Here is a 14,891-nt window from a genome sequence, read left to right as displayed (position 1 = left end):
CGATTAAAACATCTGAACGTTAGAACGTAACTTTCTGTAGACTATAGAGTCAACTTGCGTGTCTCTTTTTTGTCATCTGTCTGCTTAGGGGTCAGTCGCCAATGCACGTACTAGGCCATTATGGGAAAGAGAATGCTGCCGCCATTTTTGAGTTGTTTCTGGAGTGTATGCCTGAATACCCTCTGGACAAACCAGATAATGAAGGGAACACAGGTACTGTAGCTCGCTTAATCATTTTCTGTTGTTAACTACGGTGGCGCTGAGAGCTCAACACACTGCAACTTAAGAAAACATGCAAATAGGCAAAACACAAGCAAATTCCCACTTTTGTGTATTTGGTTGTGTTGTGAGTATTTGCAGCGCATGTGTTGTCAAATTGAAATTTTGTCTATTTGCATGTGTTTTCTGAAGTTGCAGTGCTTTGAGCTCTCGGGGCCACCGTAGTTAACGGTATACACATACAGTATAGCATAATACCAGTAGCACCCTTGAGATAAAATGACTGTAATGCCTGTATTTTATTGCAGTTCTGCTCCTGGCCTACATGAAAGGAAATGCAAACCTGTGCCGTGCCATTGTTAGGGCTGGAGCTCGACTCGGCATCAATAATAATCAGGGCATCAACATTTTCAACTACCAAGTCGCAACCAAACAGTTGCTCTTCCGCCTTCTAGGTAAGTTTTTACGCTTCACTCGCTGTGTGTCAGGGGTTCACTATACCAGTACGTTAAACTGACAGCCCCACATTGAGTGATATGCTCTAATACTGGTTATTTGACCTCCATGGCGATAACTCAGCTAGTATTTTTGTTCCTTTTGTTTAGATATGCTGTCCAAAGAGCCCCCTTGGTGTGATGGGTCCAACTGCTATGAATGTGTTGCCAAGTTTGGTGTTACGACAAGGAAACATCACTGGTTAGTACTAAGGCTTTTTTATATGTGTATATTACATAATATTTTTCTGATTTTCACTCATGTTTTCACTTTGTGTCACACTGTATGATTAATCCTGTGTCTCCTCTTTGACTCTTAACTCCAGCCGCCACTGTGGGCGCCTGTTGTGCCACAAGTGCTCTATAAAGGAGATACCCATCATCAAGTTCGACTTGAACAAGCCTGTGAGGGTGTGTGACATCTGCTTTGATGTACTAACTCTGGGTGGGGTATCGTAATGCGTTGGCCTGGATATCCTCCATCCTCTGACACTGGCCATGCCAGGCCCAATTTGGCACAGTAATTCAGGCACACCAGGAGAAGGGACATCAGTAGCAGGACATACTAACAAGAGATTTCCCGGACAGTTATGGACCCCATCGCCTTTATACTATTCCAGTCTATGAAAAACTATTAATGTTCTAGAGGGACGTTTCAAATAGAAAGTGAAACATTGTCTTTTTGTTTCTGTTTTGATCAAAGTATCTTAATGTGGATATAAGCATCTCTCCAGCTTGGTGACAGCTGGACTGAGTTTGTTAATCAATTTCCCAAGTTAATTAATGTGTGCTTGTCCTGATGAACTCTTATAATCACAAGCAGGTAACTGCAGAACACAGACATGTCAGTTCAATGATAAACATACAAGTGATCAAAACTCTCCTCCTCTTCTCTGTTGGGATATTTCACTGTCAGCAGCCTTCGTGCTACGTGACCTGCCCAAAGACAAAGATTCACTACTACAAAATGAATATGTACATTCATACAAGAGCTGAGGCTGCTTTCAACCAAGAGGAGGAAAAATATAAAATGCCCCCAGATTACTAGATCTGCAAAGACTGAACTATCAGCATGTTCTCTGTAATCTTGCATTATTCACTCTTCTGTCACCCCAATTCTGTATTGACTGGATGAAGTGGGACAGGCAAAGAGGATTTAAAGGGAAAGGAACTAAGTTTGTTTTTTAAACGAGCATCATTTCCAAATGAGGTCTAATCTACTTAGTTATATTCAGAATTATAACATTGACATTGTATTACTTTACCATTAGAGATGATAGATGGCACAAATGGACAAAATGAAATTCATGAAATAAGATTGTGTTTATCTCCACAGTTGGAACATAGTGTGTCATATGAAGCCCTCGGCCAAATTAAAATGGAAATGCTAAATTTTTAACATGACAAGTTGGGAAAATGTGACCTGAGAAAGCCCATTTTATTATGGAAGGAATATAAATGTGTTACCCAAAACAAAATTCTCTCTGCAATCCTCCTCATCAGTTACAGAAATGCCTATTATGCCTATGCATGTCAATTAATTTGTAGCCTTTACTTGTCATGGTCATAATCAAAAATCATATCTGAAAATCAGTCACCAAATTTTACATTCCATTTTTGACCTGCCAGGAGGTCTGCGTATGAAGTTGTGATCATAGTCCCCATGATGTTGCCTCGTGTCAAGTCGTCGTCTTGACCCATCACATTTAACGCTTCTTGATTTCTAAGCCTAACAGGTGCACTTTATCAAGATCACATGACATTTCCGATCATTGGGGAGAATGTGTTGGGTGGCCAGGTAGTGGGGCCTCTTTAAGTATTGTTAAATTGTACAGATAAATGTGTGATATTTTTGACCACTACAACTGTTTTGTACTTTAATGCAGTTTGTGCTTGTCATTGTGACAAACCTAAATCTTGCCTCTGTTAATCTTTTATGCACATTGTTTAATCTTTTATGCACATTGTATTGTATCTGTATGCTCAGATATCTAGCCTGTCTCTTCCTGGTGTATCCTTTTAGAGAAAGGGAGGACAACTTTACATAAAGGTCATCAAAAATGAATGTGCTGAGATTTCTTCATTCCAACTCTTTATTGCGAATAAGTTAATTGCTGTGATTTACTGGTAGAAATAGTGTTTTCCTGAGTTTTATGCTGGTAGACAGCAGGCCATGAATAGCTCCATTGGTCCAGACTAGTACTCTCCAACAAAGCATGAATCAGCATGTGGAGGGCAGGCTTCATATTTCTGCAGGTTGGGGTCTTCCTCTGCTGCAGACGGGTCTTCAACACAGACACAACGAACACCACTGGTTCCTGCAGAGAAGAGCTTCCGCGGGACGCCTGTCCAGTCTCTTACCACTCCACCACTGAAGGGAAAAAATTAGTCAGTCCTCTAAATCCTGATGTATACCAATAATGCCTGATGGTGCAAGACAAGCTCTATTACAGGTATGCAGTACATCACAACATTGTTATCATATGCCCTGTGGGCTTGTACGTATTTGATTAGGCCGGAACTATCCCATACCTCTTAGTGGAGCACCAGACTCTTCCTCCCCTGGCAGCGCTCCACTCTGAGTTGCAGGCTGGGAAGCGAACCATCTCGGCCTCAGACTGGACCTTGATTTGCTGGCCCTCTGATAGTGATGCTTCCACCTGCAACAAGGCCTCTGTGGGCTGTCCAGTCTCGCTATAGAACCGGCCTATTACCAACCCTGAAATTCAAGATTTTTTTTTTTTCTACTGAAGATGATGGATGTCCATTGATAATGAGAATTTATGTGAAACAAGTCAGCAGTTCTTTTTTAAAACATTACACATCCATCAAGGGCTGAGTCAAGACTGTACAGGCAGCAGTTCCACAGATCTAAGCTGTTTAGGTTTCCATTTGAAAACCCAACTTGTAACAGATATGGAGAAAAAGAGCAGAGCAAAAATGTATGTATACCTGTCAATTTTTGAAAAACTTTGAAGGTCTTTTACCAAATCTAAAAGTTGTTCTGAAAGTATCCTCTAAAATGGGATTAAAAACGTTTTGCCTGCTACACAACTGCCTCATTTTTTCCACGCCAAAGTAGCGTAGCTGGAAATAATCTCCCAGCTTGATGTCCAACATAAACAGTATCATCAGTTATACCTTTAAATGTTAGTTTGTTTCCAATATTTTAGATTTTCATACAATTAATTAATTGTATTAGGAAATACAGTTGCAACTCTAAATAGGCTTATTTAGGATTAAGGAGGGGTAGTAATGTGTTAAAACTACTGTCAACACCAACGCAGTTATGTATCAAGGTGATAAAACAATATTAATAATGTTTTTAAGCTGTTACAGAGGGCTGGAGTCTTCAGGGCCCAAATAGAACACTAGTGTTAGGGCCCATAACGTACTACTGTTGAGTAAAATGGTCCAGATATATAGAAGTGGTTGTGTAAAACTTTATAAAATATGCCAACTGTGTAAAAAATATTTAATAATGCTGAACTGAACCAGATCTTACAAGATGCTTGAAAAGGTAACTGCTGACTTTGTTTTTGCAAGAAATGTGTGCACCAAAAATTGCATTTAAAATAGCTGGTGGACAAACGTCACATACCTACAGTCTGATAGTCCCTCTGATAGAAGGCCAGCCAGTCATACAGGGCCACCACCTGCAGGGGGGAGAGACTGGACACGTCATCTGTCAGGCCATTTTCTGTGAAGTCTCCAGTGATGAAGGCCAGTGAGGCATCTCTGCCTGAAAATAAAGACACACACTTTATATAGTACAGTACAGCACGAAGCATACTAATGTACAAAAGTTGCTCTTATTACAGTGGAAATCATGTTTCTGATTTAGGGTTTGAGGGTTTGGGATGAAATTCTATATAAGACAATGTTTAACAGGTGCCCTACAATTAAGCATTAAAATATATATCTGGTTTATTACTGACAGTTGTAGGAGAAAAGGGGAATCACCTGCCATAAAGTGATAGGCACCACCTGGTCCATAGTGCCTCTGTCCCTTGTTTACATCAAAAACCTGTCCCATGATGGCCAGGTAAAGGCCCTTGCTGCCTTCCTCCCCGTCGTACAGTGATAATTCATGCCTGCTCAGGAGCCGCACAGGGGGCCCCTGGGTTGATTCATTTCCAAATTTTACGTACCAGTCGCGAGGAATGAACAACACTGCCAACGACACAGATAAAAGCGCCACCAAAACATAGCTGAGCATGCTGTTCATTCAAGCCTGTAGGTATTTCGTCCATTGACATCATTTCACATCCTTGTCACTGAGATATATTTACACCGCAAGCGCTTCCGTGAACGGAAACGCCACCGCGCATGTGCAAACTAGAAACGCACAGGACGTTTTAGGCAAGTTGACGTACAGTACGTCAATGCGGTAGTAGTGAACGGCAGACTTCTAGCTGTAGGTGAACATAGGAGAGGTCTGACCGGCACAACCGTCTCAAAACTGACACCCAGTGGGCCGCAGAGATTTTTGGGGGAGCTCTAGGTCGGTGAAACAAACATGGGGAACGCGGAGAGCGGCTGCGGTGGAGGCAGCGGCGACGAGGAAGATATAGAAACGGAGAGCCCCGGCTTCGCGGAAGACAGTCCGGCCTCTGCGGCCACTGGCGGCGGTGTCGGAGGCGGTGGTGGCTCCGGTTCTGGAAGAAGCGGAAGGGGATCGAATAACCTGCCCGTGCCCACGGGTGGACCACCTAGCCCCGGAGTCCTCTTAGAGCAAGTGAAACTGAGAGAAGCGGCGGCCCGGATTAGCGACTCAGGGGTCGCCATTCAGGAGTCTGTCCTGGCCGGGAATGAGGGTGTCCTGGTGCGGTGGCTAGAGGACCGGTTAAACCGAGGGGAAGAGTCTGTCAATGTGGAACAATTTTGTGAGATGTTAGAGAGCAGAGATGCCCCCAGAGATGAATGTGAAGAGGTATAAAGACTCAGAAAAGCGTGCCTCTCAGAAGTCATGTGAAATGCCATGATTTGAAATGTGTGTCTCAGGTATCAGGGTAGAGCTGCTGATAGCTGTTGACATGCCCATTTATGATGAGTGATTAGTAAACATGATTGGCTGGTGAGGCCATGAGGGGGGGGGGGGGCAGACATGTTATCCTATAACCAGTTTTGTAATCTTAAGGGTGTGCAATGAAACCAGTGAAATGAACTGTCATCATGTCACCTTTGCTTGCCAGCTTTATTGTCCCTGGGCATTTTCAGCTTTGGCCTCTTTGAGCATAACACGCCGCTTTGTGTGCCTGTTGGCTGACATTTGTTGTCTAACCAAATGAATGGGTTAAATAATGAATGTGTACTTTAGTCTGCCTTTGGCTTTGTGTAGCTTGACATGGAATGCCACTGCTGTGCTTTAAAATCCACACACTACACTGCTTCCTTCAAAAGTGAGCGTTCAGATTTGTAGAGCTACTACCTGTATTGTCAAAAGATGTTTTTTTTTAAACAGGCGTAAAATATATACAACTTAATAATAAGCAATAGGGTTAGAGCATAGTGTTGGCCCCGTTTGTTTAGAGTTATATCCTTATAGGTTTTAGAGATGATGTGCAGCAATGTAAGTGATCGTGTCAGTATATGAAGTGTCACGATGTATACTGTCTTTGTCGTCCGCTGTCTCAGGCTTTTGGACAATTCGATGCAGAGGGGGATGGGGTGGTGGACGTAGAGAGCATGCTGATTGCTCTGAAGAACTCCAATGGAGCTAATCTACAGGGAGAGCTGAGTCATGTGATAAGACAGCTACAGGCGTGCTCCCTAACCCCAGGTATGAGATGTGATTTGTTTACATGGGTGAACAAGGCCAATCTTATTTGGATAGTTATTGTTAACCCTGAAAACCAACATCGCCTCTTGTAATGTCTCTGCAGGTTTTGTTGACATATTCTCCAAGACAAAAGACCGGTTAGGAGCACATGCCTCCAAGATCCTGAAATTCTTACACAGGAATCGTATCCCGAGCAGTGCCATCCCTTTCCCTATTTTAGAGGGCTACAATAGCATCTGCACCATGAGGTCCAGTGTGGTCCAGGACTTCTTGGAATTCCTATTGCAGAAGGAGAAAGGTGAACTAGTGGCTAGTGCGGAAGAAGCTGTCTGGCCTTTGCTGCGCAACTTTGAGACAGTTGTCCTAATCTGTATTAGTTTCTTTCAGATTTAGATATCCAGTACAGAGCAGAGCTGGACCGTGACCCGGAGGTGGACAAGGTCAAGGTGGTCACACAGTGCTACAGCACAATAGAAGCTTCATCCAATGTGTCTGACATTTACAAGATGACAAATGGAGAAACCACGTCTTTCTGGCAGTCAGACGGCAGCGCACGCTCACACTGGATCAGGTAATACACGTGTGTTTGATCCTTGATTGATAGAACTTTTCACCCATGTGTGTACCATCAGTTTTAAGGTGGAAACCCGTCTCTTTTCTGTTTCCCAGATTGAAAATGAAACCAGATGTAGTTTTGAGACGGCTGGCCATTGCTGTGGCTTCTAATGACCACAGCTACATGCCTCAGCTGGTCTCAGTTGCTGTGGGGAAAAACCGGCGTTCCCTGCAGGAAATCAGAGATATCCGCATCCCCAGTAATGTCACAGGATACGTAGCTCTTTTGGAGAATGCCAACATCACACACCCCTGTGAGTCACCACCTGTCAATCATGTCCTCCTAGTTGTGTTCACTAATCTTGGGCTTTTGTGTCCCTTCACTGATGCTTGTTCACTAGCTCCCCACCAGTGAAGGCAGAGCGCTGGGTTCATAGATAGATGAGTGGTTAAATGCCTCACTTTTTAATCCTCATACAAGCTGCCATGAGCCGGGGACTGAAGGGATCTAATCCAGGGATTGGTGGCTTTTTTTTTTTTCTCCAGTTTTAACTCAGGTTTTTGCCTCAGGTTTTAAAGGAGCATCTGTATAGCCAATAGCCCACATGTCCACCTTGGTAGAACTTGTCTAGCCACATAGAAGCTAGACTAAAACGGGCTTTGCTTGTTTTTTTCAAAGAGAAATGAACGAATGAGGATAACATCAAGTGAGAATCAGAGGCAGCTGTGAGCATGAACAGTCAGACAAATATTAGAGAAGTTACAATGATGGTGACAAATTCAGCAATGTATTTTGAAAGCAGGCCTGTGGCTTGCAGCTCTAACTACAGGCTGAATCAGTCGCAGCTTTGTGTTTTGTTCATGGCAATGCTTTGTCCTGCAAATGATTTGCTAGATTACTGGGAGCAAACCGAAGTTTTTTATTAGTAGAAGTGGGTTATTGTTAGGGTTTTATTCCTGACTCCCTTCGTCAACATCTATTTTATACCCTTCTCAAGAGGATGAAGCAACTGACAGTGGCGCCTTTGAACATTATATTCCATCAGTCTGCTAACCGCATTATCTCCTCACCAAACCCCAGACATCCAAATCAACATTAAGCGGTGCCTGAGCGACGGATGTGACACACGGATTCATGGCTTGAAGACTCTTGGCTATCAGATTACCAAGAGTAAAGAGGTGTCTGTTTCGGATGCTTCAGCCATCTGGTACCTGTCTCTCCTCACCTCTTTGGTCACTGCCTCCATGGAGACTAACCCTGCGCTGGCTCAGACTGTCCTTCACAGCACACAGTAAGTACTACTCATCCTTTTGCATGTTTGCAAGAGTGCAACAATCTTTGTAAGTGATTAATATAATGTTTCAGTTCTTATTGTATGAATCAAGTGTAGTGATATGTCCAGTCAGTGTTTTTTTATTAATTTTTTGTGTGTGTGTGTGTGTGTGTGTGTGTGTGTGTGTGTGTGTGTGTGTGTGTGTGTGTGTGTGTGTGTTCTCCTCCTAGAAAAGCCTTACGGCACATGCCGCCGTTGTCCCTCACGCCGTCATCCACAGAGTTCCCCAAGTTCTTCTCCCTGAACATCCTGGAGGAGGTGGATGGATTTCTGCTCAGGATAGCAGAGTAATGACCTGCACACTCACCCATCACTGCCACACTGGGCTCATAATGCTGACATCATCGCAATGGAATCAGACTCAAATCAAAGTATTGATCGTGTGGGGCGATGACACATTCTTAGCATTCCATTTAATGTACTATAAATCCTTCTGTCGGTGTTCAGGGTCTTTGTCAACAACAACAGCAGCAACAACACGACAGAAATTATCTCACCAGTCAGTTTTCAAATTCAAGTTTTCAATCAACATAACAAACATTTTTCTTATGAGAGCTTAAGCTTTAGGTCGTTAAAAACATCCAAATTGTTGCTGTGGATATACTGTAGTTTGTTTAAACATTATTTGGAACAAATGCAGCCATCATTTTGCAGATATACTGTATTTAATATGGCCCCCAGAGTCAGCTGGTGGTGTCAGACCTTTGAGTCCACATTTCTCCCCTAAAGTTAGACACAGGAGTCAGTTATGGATTTATTTGATGGATATTGATGGAAATAAATAAATTAATATATACTTAGCTGGCCAAAATACTTCAAAATTATTATTTAATAAGTCCTAATGCCGCCCAAAGATAACTTATGTTTGTTTCTTTGCTCCTACGTAGCTGCTGTGTGAGTCCTGATGCAGAACTGACGCTCCTGGCCTTCGCTCTGGCCAGAGGCAGCGTCGCCAAAGTGCTCCAGGCCCTGTCCTGCATCAGCGATCATTTAGAGACAGCGTACAAGGCCTCCTCCCTCATCGTGTCCATGGCCTCCGTTAGGCTGCGACTACTCTATCGCAATGGTAACGTGACCAACCCTCCTTTACTCTCACTCACATGAGGACATTTGAAACCATAGACCCAGGAGAGAAAGTGCTGATGCATTAGTAAACTGCTAATTCTGTTACAAAGCCGCACTTCAGTGTGGTGATTGTAGCCTCGCAATATAAGACTGAAATTAGAACCAGTATGGAGAGTGATCAAGTGATTAACAATGTTGTCACAGAAAATAAACTGTTGTAATGATTGATGTTGCAGGGAAGCCCCTCCAGCTGCACCTACAGGCCTGTGACGTAAAGAGTAAAGAGGAGAAATCAGGACCAGAGAACATGCTCACAGAATCTTCCACTGGAGACGGTACAGCTGAGATCAATCACAATTCGTCTTTAGTTTAAGTACAGTATGAACATGCCCCCCCCCCCCCCAAGTACGACTGAATGTCTGTCCCTCCTCAGGTTTTCTCACGGAGAGTGGCAGGAAGAAAGCCAGTGTGATCTTGTCGACAGAGGACCAGAGCAACTTCCAGGTCACTCAGATGAAAATCAAAGTGAGGCTCCCTGTGATTTCGTAGAGTCTGTGATAACTTTGACAGCCACAGAGGATTACTGTACACAACCTTTGCTCTCTGATCTGTTTGATAAGGTACGAAAAGGAGCCATTGGAGCGAAATGCGGCTTGGTGTTTGCTTACAAAGAAGAAGACCCTTTTGATGCAGAGAAACATTTCAAGAGGTTCAAGAAGTACGACACATGGGACTACAAGGACTACAAAGAGTTTGTACAAGACAAGTAAGGATCCATCAGTAACTGTTTTATTCCTTATATTTTAGGTTATTGTGCTTTTGTGTTTATCATCCAAATATCTTTTGTAAATTTACATGTTGACAAACCTTTAATAAGAGAAACAACTATGGTTAGCAAAGGAGTTCTGAAGAGTTCATGTGGCTAAATATGTTTTGCTGTAGCTCTTCAGTGAACCCTCCAGTATAATAAGATTGCAGTAGACAGTAGTTTCCCTGTGTTTCGGATAATACCCCTCAGCAGTGTGGGGGTCTGCCTTAGTGGTTTATGTGAATGGCTGACACACCACTCTGTCACCTGACCTGCAGTGTGAGGATTCCAGCGCAGTCTGAAGACGAGCCGATTGGCTGGTTTGAGCTGGAGGAGGACTGGAACGACGTGGAGATCAAGCTGCAGCAGTGTCGAGTTGCAAAGGTACATGCTGCATCCAGTGAAAACTAAGATACCATTTTACTTAGTCCTCTTTAATCATTTGAACCTCATTATTTAACATTTGTGTTTTGTATCCGACCCCTCAAGCAGTTGTGCGTTAAAAGATAAGATTGATAAGATGATATTTAATCATTTTCTTTACATTAACGAAACCCATGAAAAAAACAAAAACCACCAATGAACTGATTCTACCAGCAGATATTATCTGTGTATCCAAAACATGACACAGTAAATCTTATCAGTGAGCCACACAGCTGCACAGCGTGGCATGTTACATCATTACAATAAGCATGAGCACTGCAGTTTGTCTTGAGTCAGTCCCACAACACAGGTCATGCCAAATACTCACAAGATCATTAAATGCGTATTGATTCACAGCTCATAATACTACTACTACTATTTATACTATTTCCTACTGTTTGAGTAATGTTTGCTTAGGAAATTATTTAATTCCTTTAGGAAATGAAAGCATGCATTTGGGAACAGTTCTTAAGGAATCCTTGTCCAGTAGAAACCTCCTGTTTCCTTGTCTTCGCAGTTCCTGATGGTGAAATTCCTCTGCGCCAGGCAGGACTCTGCTGAGCGCCTTGGTGTGCAGTCCATCACCTTCAGTGGCTACCTGTGCCCCGGGGCAGAGAGGCTGGGAGACCTGGATGACCTGAGTCCAGAGGGAGAGAGGGTCGACCGCGATGCTGTCACTGGCCTTTGTCTTCTTAACAAGACTCTATTCTTCATTCAGCAGCTTACACGAGACATGGTAACTACCGATCACTGCTTGAAGGTAGAACGGGATATACAACATTTAAATATCAGTAATATTAGTAGTAAAGTAGGTTTGTATGATTACCAGTAAATGCCACAATTCTGCAGCTGTAGTTACACTACATGATATACTGTGTGCCGCCATGTTATATTTGTGCTTCACGGCACCACACAGCACAAGACCAGTGGGAAATATCTTCCAGCATTATTTCCTCCTCCCTCTTTACACACACTCACATCAAACAACAGCAGCAAGTAAAATGGAGATCTATGAGAATCGTCATCTAACTTACCAACGGCCTGAGATGGAGACTGTGCTCGTTATCTTGTCTATCGTCTTGTGTCGTACCAAAGTAGTACAATTGATTAATACGTTTAAGAACTAGCTCACCTGCAGCTGTACATGTTTGTTTTGCTTTCACTATATTCATCAGTTTATTAGTGATGAGTCATGATCTGCTCACTTATCTAGATTAATTCATTTCCTGTTATTCACTGTTAAAGTGAGATATATGTGTGTGTATATATACCTTCATGCTATGTTTTATAAGTGAAGATGTAGATATGTTTTTTGTATATATGTCCTCATCTTTCCTTAATTGTATATATCCTATATCTGGAGAGGCTGCCCCCTGCTGACCCCAAGAATGTATTAGAAAGGGATTGACCAAGTGAACACTGATTTAGACCGGTTGACTCTGATTGCTGAATGTTTACACCCGTTGATGGAAGGCTGAACGCGTCAAAGTGAATGTTTTTAATCATGTTCTACTTCATAGAACTTGCCAGCTCACTAAAGGCATTTTAAACCTTTTTCTAAAGGCGAGTGCCTTGGTTTTTCTAGACCTGTTCATTCCCACCCACCAAAGACCACCGTCTTTTTGCACTAACACATGTTCCAAGAAACTCTCCAGTCCCATGGTTTTTTTTTTTTTTTTTTAATCTCCTTTGCAGTATTGCTGAACTCCTGTGCTGGTGAATGTTTCCTGTCTTATTGTTGAACACTGTCACACAGTTGTCTTCCTGTTTCTGTAGGACGCCTCTCACTTCAAGCAGAAGTACCTCCTGGACTTCGGTGGTCTCAGCCTCAGCCTCTTCTGGAACTTCTACAGTAAACTCAGGGAGATGTGAGTGATAATACTGCGTGTGCATTATTATCATCGCAGCAGTAATTACTATCTGGAGTAATCAGGCCCAGAACACATATTAAGGGCTCATCTGTAATCGAGCGTATGTCTTTGTCTCAGTGAGGGAGAGGAGGTGCTGAAGAGCAGAGTTCTGCTGCTCCAGTTGATGCAGAACTGTTTCCCCATGCTGCCCAACCCACTGGAGTCCCAGGGCCCAGAGGAGAGCAGAGGGCCAGACGAGGGAGCCACAGCGGCGGCGTGTGCGTCCACGTCCAGCGGCGGAGAGCCTCTGAATGACTCTGTTAGGGCTGTGTGGGAACTCTACACTCACCTCTGCCACAGTAAGAACCTGTCAGCTTTCAGTCAACTGGGGAGTAGTTAAAAATATTTGCTTAAAAGGTTAAATGTCTCTCTGGAGACTCAGTGGACAGTAGCAGCTTGTCATGATTGATTTCCTGGAAATCTATGTGATGATAATCTTTCTTTGTGTTTGTGTTTTAGTTGTGGACGGTCCAGAGGGTGAAACATTAGTGGAAAAAGCTTTGCACAAGGAAGCAGTGAAGGCCATTCTTAACGGAGCTGCTGTTTTCTTCCCTGATAAACACGTCAGACGGGACAAACTCTTCCACATGATGGTGAGTTTCTAAAAACAACAATAATGATAATAATAACTCCAATGTAATAAGAAAATGATGATGATGATATAATAATATCCTTTTTACAGAAAAATATCACAGAAGAGGATCAGCCAGAGTCAGTAAAGGTGACATTTGAATCACTTTGTAATTACTTCAGGTAAGCATACTGTAGATGAATACACACACCATCAAATTCACACCCACACCTGGATCACAGTGGATCAGTAACAGCTGTGTTCCTCTACGCAGTGACCAGGATCCAAGTGGCCTTCTCCTGCTCCCACCTAAAGGAGCTCCCTCGGACTTTGACATCAGCCCCATACTGTCAGTCATGGAGACGCTTCTGCTGGTCGCAACGCGAGAGGTGAGACATCTGTCACACACACACACACACACACAATGTCTCAACTTTTTCATCATGTTGGTTACCATCTACCACCAGCCCTCTCTGCGTCTTCATGTCTCAACGTAAAATCCCACGTTTCTATCTGCTTTTCTAATGTTGCTCCTTGTTCGACGTGTCTCCCATCTCTCAGTGTGAAGTCATGATGGTGAATGAGAGTAGTGGAGCCAGCAGGACGGTGTTGCTGTCCTTGTTCTGGGCACTGCAGGGTAGTCTGGTCTCCTGGTGCTACCTGCAGCTCAAAGGAGGAGCTTCCACAGCTGTTGCTATGGAGCTGGCAAGAGACATCCTACTAAAATGTGAGATACAGTGACAGTGTTGCATTGCTGATGTTCTTACAGCTCCCTATTTTTCAGGGTTAGATTCTGTGTTTACATTTGGACAGTATGTAAACAGCAAGAGCACACAGCCTGATGACGATCAGTCAAGTGTGATCCATCAGATTTGAGTTGAATTTGCTGGATAACATTCATCGTACAATGGAGAAGAACTAATGCAGAATGGTTTATTTCTTGCTCTCTCAATAGATGTGGATCAGTTCTTGGGAAGCATCAAGACCATCCTTGGTTCCCTGCTGGAGAGATACACCAGTGCTGAAATCACTGACAAACTAGGCAGCTCCATCATAGCCACAGTCTTCAGGCAACTGGTAATACACTCACAGCTCCTGGTTTGGCACAATTTTAGAGTTGACTGTGCTGAATGAATGTGAATACCATGTGTTCTGGTCCTGGCAGATGATATTCCTCCTGGAGCTGTGCTCCTTGGACATCCCTCACAGTGTGCTGCTGAGGAGCTTCTCCTCTCTGGTCGAGCTACTCAAGAGCCTGTCCAGTGACACTGGAGACATCTTCTCCAAGGTCAGTCTGCTCTGACCTTTGACCTGAATGCACCTGACTTTATACCACCTTCCCATCCCACTGTTTGAGTATGAGTGGAAAGGTCAAAGTGCAGACCAGTATTCAAGGCTTGGAGGGTTGTGAAGTATAGCAGCGCTACTGTAACCAGCTGTGGTAGAAGTACTCAGATCCATTTACTAAGTAAAATACTGCAATATACCAGTACTCCATTACAAATAAAAGCATGCATTAAATGTACTTAAACTTAAGTAAATGGTGTTATTACTAGCAAGCTGTACTTAAAATATCAAAAGTAGCAGAAATGACCTAACAATAATAATAAGTGCGGTCCAACAGTCTGAGAACACTTTTCCATTCACTTGAATAGTAAAATGGTCTCAGACTTTAAGACTCCTCTGTAAATAGGATATTGGATATTCTAGGTATTATTATTACTAATGTA

The 14,891-nt window shown here is 43.2% G+C and overlaps 3 protein-coding genes across 5 annotated transcripts in view; 2 read left to right on the top strand and 1 right to left on the bottom strand.

Annotated features, from left to right (window-relative positions):
- Positions 1-2,778, top strand: part of ankfy1 (ankyrin repeat and FYVE domain containing 1) — a 15,044-nt gene extending 12,266 nt beyond the window's left edge. Inside the window, exons 20-23 of the mRNA XM_023418284.2 lie at positions 48-213; positions 528-674; positions 825-915; positions 1,040-2,778. Coding sequence (XP_023274052.1) covers positions 48-213; positions 528-674; positions 825-915; positions 1,040-1,172 — 537 coding nt within the window. The 3' untranslated portion in view covers positions 1,173-2,778. The remainder of the gene's footprint in view (positions 1-47; positions 214-527; positions 675-824; positions 916-1,039) is intronic.
- Positions 2,779-2,788: 10 nt separating this feature from the next.
- Positions 2,789-5,040, bottom strand: cyb5d2 (cytochrome b5 domain containing 2). The gene is made up of 4 exons (XM_023418294.2): positions 4,677-5,040; positions 4,315-4,455; positions 3,246-3,432; positions 2,789-3,084 (listed from the first exon to the last, which is right to left on the bottom strand). Exons 1-4 carry the CDS (start codon positions 4,939-4,941, stop codon positions 2,910-2,912), a joined length of 768 nt encoding a protein of 255 aa, XP_023274062.1. The 5' UTR covers positions 4,942-5,040; the 3' UTR covers positions 2,789-2,909.
- Positions 5,041-5,099: 59 nt separating this feature from the next.
- zzef1 (zinc finger, ZZ-type with EF hand domain 1) overlaps positions 5,100-14,891 on the top strand; it is a 28,757-nt gene continuing 18,965 nt past the window's right edge. For all 3 annotated transcript variants that reach the window (XM_087177106.1, XM_023418344.2, XM_087177107.1), the window contains exons 1-21: positions 5,100-5,646; positions 6,351-6,495; positions 6,599-6,793; positions 6,883-7,066; positions 7,165-7,364; positions 8,132-8,342; positions 8,555-8,671; positions 9,272-9,450; positions 9,686-9,784; positions 9,883-9,974; positions 10,070-10,215; positions 10,536-10,641; positions 11,198-11,416; positions 12,457-12,548; positions 12,669-12,889; positions 13,050-13,183; positions 13,273-13,343; positions 13,436-13,550; positions 13,723-13,888; positions 14,117-14,238; positions 14,327-14,449. In XM_087177106.1, the coding sequence (XP_087033232.1) occupies positions 5,233-5,646; positions 6,351-6,495; positions 6,599-6,793; positions 6,883-7,066; positions 7,165-7,364; positions 8,132-8,342; positions 8,555-8,671; positions 9,272-9,450; positions 9,686-9,784; positions 9,883-9,974; positions 10,070-10,215; positions 10,536-10,641; positions 11,198-11,416; positions 12,457-12,548; positions 12,669-12,889; positions 13,050-13,183; positions 13,273-13,343; positions 13,436-13,550; positions 13,723-13,888; positions 14,117-14,238; positions 14,327-14,449 (3,351 nt within the window). In that variant the 5' untranslated portion in view covers positions 5,100-5,232. The remainder of the gene's footprint in view (positions 5,647-6,350; positions 6,496-6,598; positions 6,794-6,882; positions 7,067-7,164; positions 7,365-8,131; positions 8,343-8,554; positions 8,672-9,271; positions 9,451-9,685; positions 9,785-9,882; positions 9,975-10,069; positions 10,216-10,535; positions 10,642-11,197; positions 11,417-12,456; positions 12,549-12,668; positions 12,890-13,049; positions 13,184-13,272; positions 13,344-13,435; positions 13,551-13,722; positions 13,889-14,116; positions 14,239-14,326; positions 14,450-14,891) is intronic.

The sequence above is a fragment of the Seriola lalandi genome, unplaced genomic scaffold (genome assembly GCF_002814215.2).
Source record: "Seriola lalandi dorsalis isolate HSWRI2012SDOR001 ecotype SW California unplaced genomic scaffold, Sedor1 jcf7180002054581, whole genome shotgun sequence".
Taxonomy (NCBI): Eukaryota; Metazoa; Chordata; class Actinopteri; order Carangiformes; family Carangidae; genus Seriola; species Seriola lalandi.
Note: the sequence above shows the minus strand (reverse complement) of the source record. Positions and strands in the feature narration are given on the sequence as shown.

What these genes read in the sequence shown, in the direction of transcription:
- cyb5d2 (XM_023418294.2), bottom strand. Translation starts at nt 4,941, where the DNA reads ATGAACAGCATGCTCAGCTATGTTTTGGTGGCGCTTTTATCTGTGTCG. An exon ending in TGCCTATCACTTTATGGCAG is followed by an intron (nt 4,456 to 4,676) that starts GTGATTCCCCTT and finishes CTTTATTTTCAG; the next exon opens with GCAGAGATGCCTCACTGGCC. An exon ending in GTCTGGTGCTCCACTAAGAG is followed by an intron (nt 3,085 to 3,245) that starts GTATGGGATAGT and finishes TTTTCCCTTCAG; the next exon opens with TGGTGGAGTGGTAAGAGACT.